The 15809-nt window shown below is 38.6% G+C and overlaps 1 protein-coding gene across 2 annotated transcripts in view; it reads left to right on the top strand.

The window, feature by feature from the left end:
* The window catches only part of trappc9 (trafficking protein particle complex subunit 9), a 211984-nt gene that overhangs the window by 54620 nt on the left and 141555 nt on the right, over window positions 1-15809 (top strand). For both annotated transcript variants that reach the window (XM_053333925.1, XM_053333924.1), the window contains one exon: window positions 8734-8886. In XM_053333925.1, the coding sequence (XP_053189900.1) occupies window positions 8734-8886 (153 nt within the window). The remainder of the gene's footprint in view (window positions 1-8733; window positions 8887-15809) is intronic.

Below are 15809 nucleotides of genomic sequence, written 5' to 3'. Positions count from 1 at the left end.
CTCTTTAAATTTGAATGGATTATCTCTTATAATTCGATATAACATATAAAACCTTCCGTAACTTCTATTTGAAACCTGCATTGATGATTACAGATACGCATATCAAGACGTCACAAACTGACTAATCATAAATTAAATAATAAAAAACAGTGGAAACAATGTTTATTTAATTAGTCAAACACAATGGCTCAAGAACTCATAAATGATGTAAGTAAAAGTGAATAAATAGTTCAAATCCAATTATAAATGAACAAAAGTACATTTCTATTCCTGTTCTCTAACCCAAAGTTCTTATCTGTTACACTTTAGAGTCTTGAAAGCTGCAGGGCTGGTTGCCAGTCGCAGGTCAAAAGCTCAAACTCACAAAAAAAGTGAGAAAAAGTTTCTTTTCAATTTTAGCAGATAAAAACTGACCAAGAGAGAAACCACCAACAAAGCTCTTCTGTTACTTTAATGTTCAAAGGTATTCTGAATGAATCATCTTTGTCCTTGTTTTCAAGCTCTCTTCTCTTTTGTTTACAGCTTCAGTCCTTCCAAGCTGTCCTCCCCTCCTGTTCCAGTCCTTATCGTCTCCAGTTCCATCTTCTTCACTGCTTTATAGTATTGCTGCTTCTTATTTTTATTTTATTCTTTTCCTTCTCTCTGTGTCCTTGAGCAAAAGAGTGACCAATACGGAACCCTGAACTCTAAAGCACCTGATTTTTATGTGCAGTTTCTTCTACCACTATGAACTCATAACATTAAAATACTATATGTTATACCTATTATCCCCATACCTATTATTATGCATACCTATTATCACCCAGTAAACATGTTTCCAATACAAAATAATCATACGTACAGCATGTTTAATATGTAATACTACTACTGCTTTCTGTTGTATCCTTAGTATTGGACTCTAGAAGCTACAATAATCTTATCAGTTTTTTAGTTATCGCTGTCTTTACAGTCAGGATGTATTTGGCTATTTTGGACACTGCCTCCTATGCACCTCATCTTACCCCTCCTGTTGTCCTCACTTTGACCGTGCAACTTTTTTAAAGCTTATATATATATCTTTGTTAGACCTTTTTAGCCAACTTGATTCTAACTTTTTACCACATGTTTTACACATACTTTGGGAAATTATGGTCAATAGGCCTAATTTAAATGAAATTATACCTCAACATTGACCAGAGGACAACATAAAGTATGAGTATTAGAATATGGTCATTGATTTTTAACTGCAGGGAATAACGGCTAACTTCCAACTTTCTGCTCATCTCCAGTCCCACTTTCAATTGTTTTTGAATGTTAGATGTACAAGCAGCATCCAGGCTCTTACTGTACCCCTGCTTATCCTGCCTTATTCTGTCTAATTGTAGCACAGTGACCACAGTCAAGATTCCCTCCTTTTTCTCCACTCTGCCATTTCCTCGGATGTGCTCTTGCAGCAGCCTTCATTACAGTACAAAGAAAAGATCCCCTCCAGGCAATTAAGTGCACCACATCTGAGCCAAGAGACCTTTGAAGGCCATTTTAATGTCACATCAGCTTCCGTCTGGAGAGTGTCACCAAAGTCATTTTTCAAAATTTAATTTGTGTTTCGCTTTGTTCTTAATGGCTGTGATAGCGTTTGTTGTTGAAACCGCTGAAGTGATTGTGTTGAGTGATAACATATCCGGGATGCGCTCGTAACATGAAGATTAGTTAAGAAATCACAAATTGGGAACATTTCATCTCAGACGTGAGCAGCTCTTGTAATTGAGATTTACATTTTTTTTGCTCAGATGGAACTTTTGGCTTAGTAGATACAAAATTATAAGCTCCTCCATCAGCCAATGACCGATCTTAATTGCAAATTTCATGGCAGGCAGTCTCACAATTCACATATTTTTTTTTCAAAAGTTGAAAAAAAGTCCATTATGTCTCATCTCTCATTAAGATGTACAGTGTTAGTTTAGTTAGTAGTTAAGTAGTTATCCTCCAAAAAGAGAAAGAGAAGTTTTTCACCAAACTTTGTGGTATTTTAAAATTTTCTTCATTTTCAGACTTTTTTCTTTTCCTCAAACTTCTCACAGTATCATACTAGAGTCAAGCTCAACCAGGTCTACTTTCCCTGTTGTTTCTGCCAAGCTTGTTCCCTTGGCTGTGGTTTCGCTAGATAGTCTGTAGGGAATCTCGTTCATCCATTCGTGCGCTTCACTAATTAGATGGCGAGGAATTTGGCTGCCTTAAGAGAGCTATAGGTTACTCCCACCATTTCTTCACTTTGATATTCAGAGCACCAGGCAGAAATCACATCATGTCAACACCCTACATTGGCCTTTGCGATGCTTTGTTTTAATTAAACAGTCAGATTGCCCTTGTCCAAACCACTTCTTAGTCAGCAGCTAGGTGCCAGCTGAGGCGACCTGCCAGGACCCTTTATTAACGGGGCCCAATGGGCACCGTAGCTGGGGAGATCAACGAGAAGGGCCTGGCATATGTTGTAAGTGTTTATGTTGCATATTTATTCTCCAGGATTCAACAGCTGAGTAAGGCAAGCAATGGTAAATTAAAAAAGTCTCATGGTCAACATCGCTCAATTATTATAACAGCTTATTATTGTCTGCTCAGATGAGGTTATTAGATAGCAGGGGGTCATTTTCATGTCACAAAGCCCTCATGCCTGACAGTGATTCAGGACTTTTAAAGTAAACTTCATTCATGCTGGTTAACAGTTGACTAAGTACCACCTCAAAGACAGGACAGCAGCGGTGAGGGTGTATGTCTTTGGGAAGATTTTGCATGGGGGAGTAGGGAGAGGAAAAGGAAAAGCTTGTTATCTTGAAGGAGATCTTACTGTCCCATGTAAGGCTGTATTTATGTATTCATGCAGCTGTCATCATGGTGAGTTAAGTCTGTCTCTCACAGCCGATCCGTCTAGTCTTTTTTTAGGATTCAGGCGGTACACTGAGCCACTCTGTCCATAATACGTTCTTAACAAGACCTACAGTAGCCAAAATGAAAACACTGATCATATTTTCACTGTTCCTGACCAACGCAGGACGCCTCAGAAGTTCTGTTGCTTTACCTTCTAGTCAGTAAGCTGTGTTTCTAGCAGAGCGCCCTGTGTTTTATGCTAACCAGCCTGACCTAAGGGCAAATACTAATAAGTGAGCTGCCTTTGAAATCAAGCGTATATGCAGACGATTGTTCGCAGTTTGTTCTATGTTGATAATTAGCACAAACTGGATGCATCTTTCTGCACTGCACTGTGTGTTAGGCAGTACAAAAGATTTCTGTGTTCTAACTTTTCATCATATTGAATAACAATAACAAGGTCTTAAAGTGCCCCCCTCTTAGATGATGGAGTCTTCTGTAAAAAAAAAACAAAAAACTTTAAAGTGTCAGAAAATGACAGTTCAGCCAAAGCTCACATACTGCCTCAGAGGAAGAACTGCCTTCTGGGCAGCATGATACAACCCAGCCTGCTAATTGCATTGCAGCACAATTGATCATTCAGTTGTTTTCATCTTTTTTATTTCCATAACTTCTTAAGCCACTGCAGTTCCAAGTGAATGGCCTTGGATAAGGTCAGGCTTTTCTAATAAATATGTATTTTTTAATCTGGTCAATCAGATTGTAACTGATTGCGTTGTACATATCATCTCATTCCATTAACAATGAGAAATCATCCACTTCAGATGGTAACATTTAAAGGTGGGTTCTATATGGATATACATCAGGCCATTTTAGAAAAATCATTTGTATATATCTTATTTGTACAATCCCTGGACAGATCACCAGTCCATCACAGAGCTAACATATGGTAAAATGGTAAATGAACTGTACTTATATAGCACTTCTCTAGTCTTTTTGACCACTCAAATCACTTTTACACTCCATGTCACATTCACCCATTCACACCCATTCATACACTGATGGCAGCGGTTACCACGCAGGGTGCCAACCTGCTCATCAGATGGAGACTAACATTCACACACTTTCACACTGTTGGAGCAGCCATCAGGAGCAATTTGGGATCAAGTATCTTGCCCAAGGAAACTCCACACAGAAGGGCCCCAGCCGGCCATTGGGTTCAAACCCAGAACCCTTTTGCAATGAGGTGACAGTAGTAACCATTGCACCACCATGCTGCCGATTGTTGAGGAAGACACAGTTAAATCCAAGAGTTTCTTTTTTTCTTTGATGTAAAGATAGCAAATATGCAGAAGTCTTGGTCACTGGGTGATATCATATTACCAACAAACTCAACATAATGAATACCTACCTAATTGCCATCTACGTCAAACAAAGAAGAACATATACCCATATTGGTATTAAACCTTGCTTTAGAGCTTCCAACTCTAGCTCTAGTAGTAGTCTGGTGGGCATGAATTCACCAAACCACCAAAAGTGGTATTTGAGATACATACTGTAGAGACCCTTTTGTTACAAATATTCTATACATTATGAATTGTAGTGCGTATACATGAGGTGCATACATTCTCATAACATATTATTTATGTAGGAAATAGTGTATATATAGGGGCAATTTTCATGTGTGAGTCTCTGTACTCTATCATTTTCTTTCAGTCATTGTGTTTCCTTTCCTTTAGATTGCTTCCATATAATGACATTCATGCCCTAGGTGCCTCATTCATACATGTGCTATAAGTTGTGATGCTATGCTTTGTCTGCATCGTTGATCACTAAGCAGGAGATCATTGATGCAGTAGCGATTGGGGCCACAGTGTCACACTGCAGCGCCACGGTGACAGGCTGCATTATCATTGGCCATTATATTACCTGGTCCTCATCCGTCTGCTTGCTCAGTTGCAACATGGTAGTGGTTCCAAGCAGGCCACAGTTGAGAGGGCCTTTCTGAAACCGTCTGCATTCTCTGTGGGGATTGAATGAATAAAAGATGAAGAGTCACAATAGGAAGACATCTGCTGCAAAAACAAACAAAACATTACTCTTTCTGCCACAGTGCAGCCACCTTCACATATTAGAAAGATCCTCAGTTTCTCCAAAAAATAAATATTAATTCATGAAAACTTAATAGACAACAAAAACAAACCTCAATACAATTATCTATTGTATGGTGTTTAAATAAAAGTAAACCAAAACTGATTGGCCTCTGAATAGCATAAAATAAGCCACCATCAGACCTTTTATTCCTCACTTTCTCATTGCCTTTCTGTGGATATATAAACATCCATACAACTCAATTGTTCCCGTAAAACACTTTTATGCACATTCATATGTCTCATAAGGACAAAACACCTTCCGTCTGCAAAGCCCATTAAAAAAGAAAAAGAGGGGATTAATGTTGCCTGAGTGATTTGGTTACCACAAGCAGAACCGGCTGTCAGCTGCTTGTGCACTCCTTCTTTTTTATTTGACTGCATCCATTTTCTTGCGAGTGCTGTAAATGTTTGCTTTCAAAGTGTTTCTTGATTTTGACTATAACAGGTTTTGTATTACATATTTCTATTCCTATTTATTTTCCTACCTACTCACTTGAGCTAAATATGATGATATTTTTAAGGACAATTTGTAATTTGGTCTTGCTAAAAATTCCTTTTATTGGTGCTGATTTCTCCCTGGAATGTTTCAAGACAAACTTTTTCAAGTCTTAAGACACTGTAAACTACAGTACTTGAATGCATCTCCTTTGAGTTCCTGTGTTTTGTTCAAAGTTGGAATTCGGAAGTTGGAGTTGGAAATGACGTTACACCCAAGTTTGAAGCATTCCAGTTCAAAGTCAGAAAACCAGTTCTAGCCAAGTTAGCCGTTATTATTATTATATTATTATAACACCAGATGATAAAAACACATTTTGCTGTATTTTGCATGCACAAACAATGTAGCACCATGTCCACAGATAGAAGTTGGACAATGCTGTGTGTACAACTGATTTAATGAGACACAAAAAAGTCAAAAGTGCTAATAGACACGATATTACTTACATTTTCTCACTGTTGTGCGGGGCAGCCATCTTGGATTTTGAGGTCAGGACTGTTGAGGTTTTGCATCAGGAATCTGACTTCAGAGGGTATTCCAGTTGATATTTCCTTCTGGTAACTCGGGAATTTCCAACTTCCCAATACAAATGGAACAAACCATATCTTTGTATTAAAATTTAGTGAGATAATGGCAAATTCAGCCCCCAGCAATGTAAAATAGTGGTGATCAAACTTCAAATTAAAAGCCAGGTGTTCAGTAGTATTGTTGGCATTCCTGCTTTTGTGGTTCGACCTCACTGTGAATAAACCAGCAATTTGCCTGTATTTCTTCTAATTTTGACTTCTTTTTTCAACTGACAATGCCAAATGAGGGATGGCCATCTCTGATTCACGGCTTTGTTCTCATTAGTGCAGCTCCCTCTTTTCATTCACTCTCTAGCTTGCTCAACCACATTGCTCTCTCACTAGCTTGTTGAGCCAGGGAGGCAGAACCAACTTTCAATGCTGTGTTTACAAACACCCACCGACAAATCCTGCACAGTGTGCCTTTAATATTATTGATATATCAAATATTAGATCAAATTACACTTCATACAATACTTTGGTTTATGACTAAATACCTGAAAAACGAATAACTTTGTGTTCTGGGCTAAGTACCAAATGATGATGGAGATAGTCATCATGGCATCATAATGGTAGCATTTAGTTCAAACCTCTGATATAAGTACAGCTTCACAGACGTGCCGATGTAGCTTTAGCCTCTCGTCAATCAATCACTGTTATGTCCTTAGCTAAATCAGTCAAATGCTGACATGTGCCATCTTGTGTTCAGTTTAGATACTAAATAAAGGTCTAAATCATTGCCATCTCCCATTAAAAACACAGCTGCTGTGTGATGCAGTGCCTCTGCTGGCTTTTCCCTGAAAGTTAATGTATTTTATTATTCTTTTATGTGAGGTGGCATGTCTCTGCTATATATAGTGCTGAGAACTCAGTATAGAATACAAATAAACAAACCACAAACAAAAATTACTGTTGCATGAAAAGAAGGCACATATCTGGTATTATGTAATTTTCATATGCATATCAAATCTTAACAATTGATGCTATTATCTGTTCATGTGATTGTAGTTTAAATATGTTTTGTATTTTTCTATCTTATTCTTGTTTTTTGTGAGTTTTATGAGTGTGTTTGAGTATATAGCAGTATAGGAGACATATATCCCAGGTGTTTCTCTTTAATATTGAGTCCTCTTTTATGCTGATTTGTTCCCCCTGTTGACACTGTATCGATCGCTTCAATTGGATACACCTAAAGCCTTTTGTTTCCTAATTACCTTTCGACATTATGTGAAATGGGACGCGCGGTTGCTCCTGAATTTTTAATCTCAGTATCATTTGTCGAGTTTCCAGCGATTAACAGTCACAAAAAACTTCTCAATAACTTCATTTCAGTGCCTTTCTAATAATGTCCCTTCAAGTTATATACCCTCTTCTGGTCTTGTTCATTTACACATATCATACTCCACTGCAATGCCACTACATCTGTTTTCACCAACAAGTAGAAAAGCGGGGGAGTCACAGCCTGAGAGGATGAAAATCTGACAAGTGTTTGAAATAGAGGTTGTTTCATGTCTTCTCTGAAGTAGGAGTGATATGATCTTAAAATTGTGTTTTTTAGGAACAGGAACATGTCGGGTTAATACTTTTAAATTAGGCCTGAAAGATTTCTGGACAGTCACAGCGGCTGCCTTTTGTCGTGACTCATAATGTTCCTGGAACGATAATATCTTCATCCTCAATCTCAGCTATCTACCTGTTGAATTACAAGACCTGCTGTTGCATATTCAAGCAAATCTTTTATTTTTTTTAATCTTCCCAATCCCATTTCTTTTAAATCATTTTCCTCAGCACCTCACTCTCTGTTCCCCTTCTCCTTTTTTTCCCCCCTCCTCTCTTAATTTACTGAAAGCAGCTCCGAGTTTATGAATATTTAAAGCGGGGGCGTTATTCACAAAATTTAATACTGCCTACATTCACATCCTCCTGGAGGATTTTTGAAGGCTTTGCTTATGAATCAAGCGGAGACGTGTAAACTGTTGTTCTTACAGTGAGCTCGCTCCTCTGCTTCTGCCATGCCCGTGTTTAAAATACGCCTGCTTGCTGTTCCTGCAATCCCTGAGAGCAGGAGAAGGCTCACCTGCATAGACAGAACACATGCTTTATTCAGGTGATGGATCATTCATTTGATGCTCCTGGCTCAAGTGGATGCAGCTGAGTCATTCGTCTCAGGTAGAAGGGGAGGGGTGGGGGGGTGGAGGCATAAATTAGAGCGGCGGGTCTAGTGACGGGCACTGGAGGGACTCTGGGTAGGTGGCCAATCAGCAGCTTTGTTACCCCTGAAATCAGAAAGCACAGGAACATCATAGTCGCTTTGGTCATCTCGGTGAATGAGGCGCCCCTCTCTCTTTTCTCCCCCCCCCCCCCCCCCTCTCTCTCATTTTGCACAAACTACACAGTCAGCAGCCAGCAACTCACACAGTGATTTTTTTCTGCTAAATGCTTATCTGTGCAGAGGGCCTTTGGCTGGCTCATTTACTTTTGCTTGCCCAAAAATATTTGCATCCAGAGTTGTTAAAGCATCAATTTGGCAAACCTTCCTGTTGTTTATCTCAGTAGGTAGCATCACATTCTAAGATTATTTAATTATTTAAGTGTTTGATTTCTGCTTCTTTTGTTTCCTATTAATTCACATTCCTCCCTATTTTCTTTTTTTTGTGTGTGTGTGTGTGCACAGAGAAAGTGTTTGGAGAGTTTCTGAGCTGGGAGCTGGAGGAGGCACTGTCTCACCTGCCACTAAAGCCTGGCCAGGCTGTGACGCTGACCGTCAGCATCAAAGTCAAGCTGGACTTCTCTGGTCAGGAGAACCTGCTGCAGGACCTCAACGATGGTGAGTGGACACATTACACATCACATTAGAATCCTGGTGGAGCTCAAAGCATGCAGCATACTGTATGACAATGGTAAATTATACTCTATATGTATGTAATGTAATAGCACATTACATATATAGTAATTATTGCATAATGAGACAATATGAATTCCCCATCCACTCAAAAATGTGTTTTACGTCTCGTTCCTTCACTCAGATATTTGATCTTCACCGTGCAAAGTATCTTAATAAATAACTTAATAAATTAAATTATATCAGACAAAATTAGTTTTTATTATCAATCTATTTTTACATGTCTTTAACAGCCTGTAACATAATTCATTTAAAGGTATCACATCTTTCTACAAATAATAAATACCTGTTGTTAAATTGCATTATGTAGAATTTCATTATTTGATGTTTAATCATATTCTATCCCATCTCAAAGTTTGTACCTCTCACATCTTGTCAAATTATACAAAATATCAATTGCTACTAGTGCTGGGTATTGTTTAAAAAATGATGATACCAGTACCAATCCAATCACCCTTAAAGTGATACTGATACCAATTGAGTACTTCATTCAGTACCCATCATGTGAATAGAAGCATTACATTACATAAAATGCCACCACTCCTCCACATCTAAATGATTAGATTTTTACATATTTTGTTATTCATATTTATTAAACACAAAATACTCAAAATCAGTAGATCGTCAAATAGTCAGATTTTTCTAGCTCTGGGTCAATAACTTATAGGTATCGAGTACTGATACTCAGCCATAATTACTACAAAACCAAAGAGAAATACTGTATAAACACTATATATACATTTGTTTTGCTTCAAAAGCATTTATTTGCCAGCAGGTTAGTTCTGGTTTATTAGGGTTAGATTACATTTAACTGTAAATATAAGATAAGATATTCCTTTATTAGTCCCATGATGGGGAACATTGCAATATACTGATTGTCTGAATGGGGTGGACTTTATATTATAAACACAACACAGTATAACAAATATAATTTGCCTTTAAATTGATCAACATGCCTCCAAAACAGAAAGTGAACATTCTAATCTCAATGAAGGAAGGATTTATTTTAGGGCTTTAGCTAGGCAGACCTAACGAAGCGGTAACAGACTGTACCGTCCTTCATTAGGCAGAGATTTCTCCCTGTATTTATCTTGAAGTGGATTATAGAAGAATTTTCACATCATTATGCAAAGTGTAATGCAAAAAAAAAATGGTGTAAATTTAGCGCTGTACACGGAGCGCTCCTTGTTACACTTTAGTTCCAGAGAATCTGCCTTATTTAAGATTCAATAGTAATAGGAGTGGGGTCATGAGGTCTCTACACCTCCATTTCTCCTCTAGCTTCTGGCTTCCTCACTTCAACAGTCGGATATCCTCTCCTCTAATTCTTATTCCTGGTTTTGAGAAAGAGAAAAAGAAAAAAAAAAGTCTGATCTTCTCCCCTAGCTCGCAGCTCGGCTCTCTCTCTCATACTGTAGTTAATGCTCAGCCTCCTTTCTTTCCTGTCTCGCTCCTGACCTCTCTACCTCCTTCTTCAGACTATCGAACCCTCTTCACCACAGACACTACTAGCTGATAAATATTAATGAGAGATCAATATGGACTGGCTACCGCGCCCCGCAGAGACTTTACTCTGTGTGTGTTTATATGCGTGTGGACTCGGGACGACTGAGAGAAGTAAACACATGCGACGCTGCGTGTTTATCTCAGCCTCGGTGCCATTCCTCCTCATGAGGTCATTTAAGCGATACTATTCCAATGTTTTAATTAGCTGAGCAATAATTGAGGCCCTGAATTAAGCAGATAAGACATGGTCCAAAACAACGGCTCTGGATGCAGTTATTACGGTGACATTATGGGATGTAGTTTTTTTGCTAAACACATTTGATTCTATCTAACTCTCTCATATATTAACATAATCACATTAATGTTGTGTTAATATACTGATGAACACATTTGCATAAAACCAGTCGTTTGCCGTTGCGTTAAGTCTGTGCTCCTATGTGCTGGAAGATTACTTTGCTGTTTAAACTGTAAAATCTTATTTATTTAAGGCAAAAATGTTGAACTGTTAAACAGTACTGCTTCCCACCTCATGTGTTCACGTACATTTTTGTACAATTAGTGTATAGTAACTTTGTCATAGGCAACAGCATAATAAGCTTAACCAGGTTTCCCAACCGGAGAGACTTTTGGAATAGTTTGACATTTTGGGGAATGTGCTTATTTGCTTTCTCGTCAAGAGTGAGATAAAAACTATTTCTTAGCAAGGCGCAGTCACTTCCTGGGGTCTTGTCATCACAGTGAGGTTGCCGAGCAACCGTCTGATACTCCAGACTCCCAACTATTCCTTTAATCTAGGAAACTGTGCAACTGCTGTTTTGTGAAGCCCGGACCAGTTTCCATCAGCTTGCGATGTTTCCGGTTTAAAGGACAGCCAGCTTTTGTGCAAAGTAAAAAAAATACACCTAATAGCACTTCTAAAGCTCGCTAATTAACACTTTGTACAGTAGCTTGTTTGTTTAATCTGTGCATCAGCAAATGATATAAAACTAGCAAATACCCAATACACCCCTCCCCCTCCCCCCATACCTTTTGGATGGTGGATATGTTGAAACAATCACATCCACTCCTTTTTCATCCTTTTTCACTCTTTTTTCTTTCAGAAGAGACTGTCTGAAAATATGCACCATTATCCCCGTATTTAAACAACATTTTATCACATCTCCCCTGTACAACAGTGTATTAGGGCCAATATGGGGGTTAATATTTCTTTAAAGAGATTAAAGTCCCAAATTTATGAGAAAAACTTGGCTATTCTCTGATATTATAAAGTCACAAATTTGTGAGATAAAAACAAGGTTAGGGTTGGATACACTTGGATATTCTCTGACTCTATAAAGTTGCAAATTTGCAAGAAAATAAATCACAACTTTTATTTGTGACTTTAATAATGTCAGAGAACATTACATATATGGTCTTAACACGCCGTCGTACCCGGTGATTTCGTACATGGTCAGTAAACACTTAGAAACCAGCTCCAAGCAACCATAAATTGAGCTTGACTGGGAGTCATGCGCCAGAACTGTTTCTTGTTGACTAGCAGCTTAGCACAGTCCAGGCTAGCTGTTCCCATGGTTGGCTAATGCTCAAATATAAGAGTGATACTGATCCTCTTATCAGAACAGATACATTAAGTTGAATGTGGCTTCAAAGTTTTTCACTGATCTCTGAAAAGTTGTAGGATGATTGGTATAAATAGGGCAAAAGGCAATATAGGCGCTATGGCAGGTTGCTAATGAAAGGGAGAGATCAACATCTTGAAAAGAAATATCCTTAAAGGAATAGTTGGACATTTTGGAAGTGTATACTCAGCTAAGCGAATCACCTGCTGACTCAAGTTGTTTATATATTTATCACACCGACATGAAAGTGGTTTTGATCCTTTTATCAAACTCTCGGAAAGAAAGCGAAGTGTCATTTCCCAAAATGTCTCATCATTCCTGTGAAGTAGTGGACTGTTGTAGTCCAACCTGTTGCTATTAACAGTAGTTATAATAACAAATCAAATTTTAGTGAGACATTGAAATGTGGAAATGTTCCAAGTTTTTTGACCATTAATTTCATTATTTAGCTGAAAATAAATATCCAATGCCCATGCTAGCACCAGTTAGGTTAATATAATCAGTAGTGGGTGAAAATCGTGGTTTGACTTAACATCAGCCGGCCCTGACACCGCATGCAAAATCTGAAGATGACTGTGAATATGTGGACAAATATGAATACGTTGCATATTAATGAATTTCTCCACCTTGCTCAGGCGAAAAAGGTCTTCATGTGCACTCTTTCTCAGTCTCTCTCTCTCTCTTTTTACACCTTCTCTCCCATCCTCTCTTTCCAGCTCCATAGCTTGAGGATAAATGATGGCTCACAGCTCGGGTAGTGTGTGTTGGAGCCTCTCTGATGTGTATACTGCCGGTACATTGTGTTAACATCAGCACTTCTCTGTATTAAATATAACTGTGAGCTCAGATGTCTAGCAGCCCTCATATGACTAAGGCCTTTTACCGTATTGGAAGTGGGAATTATTTTGTACCTGATTCACACCTGTCAGTGTTGAGTGATATTATATATCACCAGTGGAGTTTATTTTTTGAACTTATTTCTCTCATGCTTTTAAATGATTAGCATCTATTTATATTTATATGCACATTTGTGTAGGAGGGTCGGTCCATCAGCCTGATCTGTGATGTTGTCTGGCAGTCCTGCACTAAATGTCCTCTGTGTGTTAAAACAGTTCACAGGGAACATTCAGAGCAGACCGAGCCTCACTGATTTATCCACTGATGAGTTTATCCCTCACTTTGAGTCCAGCTCGAGACCAGAACACTATAACTCAGGATCAGATGGGAGTGATGTCATCACTCAGGGCTAATTGGCCTTGACTCGCAGCAAGCTTTATCGTGTTAAATGGCGTGAGTGTCATACCTGACAGTGCTACCGCCAACTTAATGTTAGGAGTTGTCTTTGAAGAGTGGTGCGGCAGCCACACCCCAACCACCCAGCCTGCCCCTTCGTACCACACTAAATGTCTGCATCCGCAAAAATAGTAACAAGACAAAAACACAAATTATGCTGGAAAGTTGCCCACTAGCAAAGTGAATGAAAGGAGCCAGAGAGGGAGATTCATTCAGAAGCTGTGCTGGAATAAGTAGGTAGGTGCTGTCTCCATGTTCTTTCATCGTTTGTCCTCAGTTGACATCAGTGAGAGAATGCACTGCTGTCCTACCGGTCCCCAAGAAAGCCCTTTTCAAGTCATAGTATTTAACACATTCATGTTAGATTTGACTACTTTTCTGTTAAGTGATACAACAGTTGTTCAACCTTTGGCCTGTTAAAAGCTTTTCTATTTAATGTTCCAAACTAGGGATGCACCGATCCAAGAGTCAGATAATGGGGCTGATCCATGGGGCTGATGTATTCACTTCAATTCTATGTTAGTTAGTTAAGCTACTTGTCTATTCTCAGTTTTAGCTGATATATTTTATATTGGAGTTTGAAATCCTCTTTGCACTACAAGTTTACAATGTTTATTTTAAATACTGTTCCAAGTTGCTACCAGTGCACAATTATTTTTTATTTGAATATTAAATGATAATTCAGTACATTTATATTTATGTGTTAATTTGTTACATTTTGTTTTACAAAGTTAGGAAATAATATTTAAGTCAAGCCTGATGCCTTCAGTCTTTTCTACACAGCGAGGTATACAGTTTATTAATTCAACCAGCCGATATGCATGCCCAGGTATTGTTATCCAGACTGATAAAGTTGGATTAGTGCATCCCTATTCCAAACATGTGTAGTCTGAGGGATAAATATCCCTGTTCATGTGAAAACTCAGTACTGATTTAGTACTGACCAAAATGTTGTACAGGGTAAAAAACTCTCCGGTGTTGAAGTTGGGCTTTGTTCTGGTTAGATTGCTATTGGCTGACTGATATATCAGTGTATTTTGGTTGGGCTCAAATGAATTAGATTGCATCTGCATTTCATCCAGACAATCCAGTGCTTGCATTGTAAATGAGGCCCATATTTTGCAAAACTCATATCTGGTTGCTGGTGTTCAGACATTTAACAACATTTAACATTTGGGAACATTGGCTTCTATTGCTAAATGAAAAAAGGATTTCATAAGGTATCACAAAATGTTTGGGTGTTGGCACTAAAAACTCAGGCTTCAAATTGGCACAGGTATCATACAATTTCAAACAATACCAAGCTCTAGTTTCAAAGGAGATGGTGTTCTTCCAGTTCTACAGTTTGTTGGATATAAAAGAAGAAGAACTGGGCAGTTACTGATACCTGAACTGCTGAGCAGACAGAGTGCAATCCACAGAAGCCCTTATGTAAACCTCATTAAGAGAATATCAATAGAAAACAAGCTGGCCTGTTTGATAGGCTATCTCTGAAAAACAACAGTGTACAAACGCTTCTAATCTCAGACAATGTATGGAGGTCCTATTTGTTGGTGAAAACCACAGCAATGTTGGGAAGCCATAGTTTTCTAGCTGATTTGTGGAGTAATTGACATGTTTTATTAAGAAAATAAATAGTCATAGTTTAGACAACTCAAGTTAAACACCTTGTGAATGACTGCACATCAGACATTAGTCACTGCTGTTAAAACAAAGCAGCTGTTTGTAGATGATCTCCCTCTGCCTTTTAATGGAGCATCCAGACTGACTGGAATGGCTCTCAGTAATGACTGTAATCATTTGTTCTTTGTATATTACCTAACCGATATCTGCTCATCATCTAAGCCCCGTCCCTCCCTCCCTCCCTCCCTCCCTCTCTCTGCAAGACTGATAGAAGCGTAATGATGTTCTTACAGATCCAGCGTGGCGTGTCAGCTCAGAACATTGTGGTTTCTGAAGTGGCACTGGAATATTTTACTGTAATATATATTCTGAGTAGGACTAATAGCGTTTTTGAAAGCTACGCAATCTGTCAAAGTGGTCCTCCTAAGATTGTCCATCTTTAGCCGATAGTTAAATGAGGCTTGTGTAAAGCACTGTTTGACGTTTGTTGTATTTGCCATTTTTCATGATTCTCTTCCCTGAACAGGATATTGAAGGAGGTTATGATGTTTACACCATTCCAGGTCATATTTTCCATATTTATTAGACGTATCCATCTTCCAAGAAGAAAGGCTTGTAAATAAGCGAGCAACTGACAACGCTGAGATCCACAGTTATCTCACGGACATTCAGATCTAGGATAATAATATCATAATTATTTCATAAGTGACACTCCCAATCTCTGCTGTTCTACTTAAGCACAGGCAGTGAGGAGGCCGCTGATAGAAACACTGAGTCCACCAGATTCTCCCCTAGGCTGTCAGACCG

Source organism: Scomber japonicus, chromosome 15 (genome assembly GCF_027409825.1).
Source record: "Scomber japonicus isolate fScoJap1 chromosome 15, fScoJap1.pri, whole genome shotgun sequence".
In the NCBI taxonomy this organism is placed as follows: Eukaryota; Metazoa; Chordata; class Actinopteri; order Scombriformes; family Scombridae; genus Scomber; species Scomber japonicus.
Note: the sequence above shows the minus strand (reverse complement) of the source record. Positions and strands in the feature narration are given on the sequence as shown.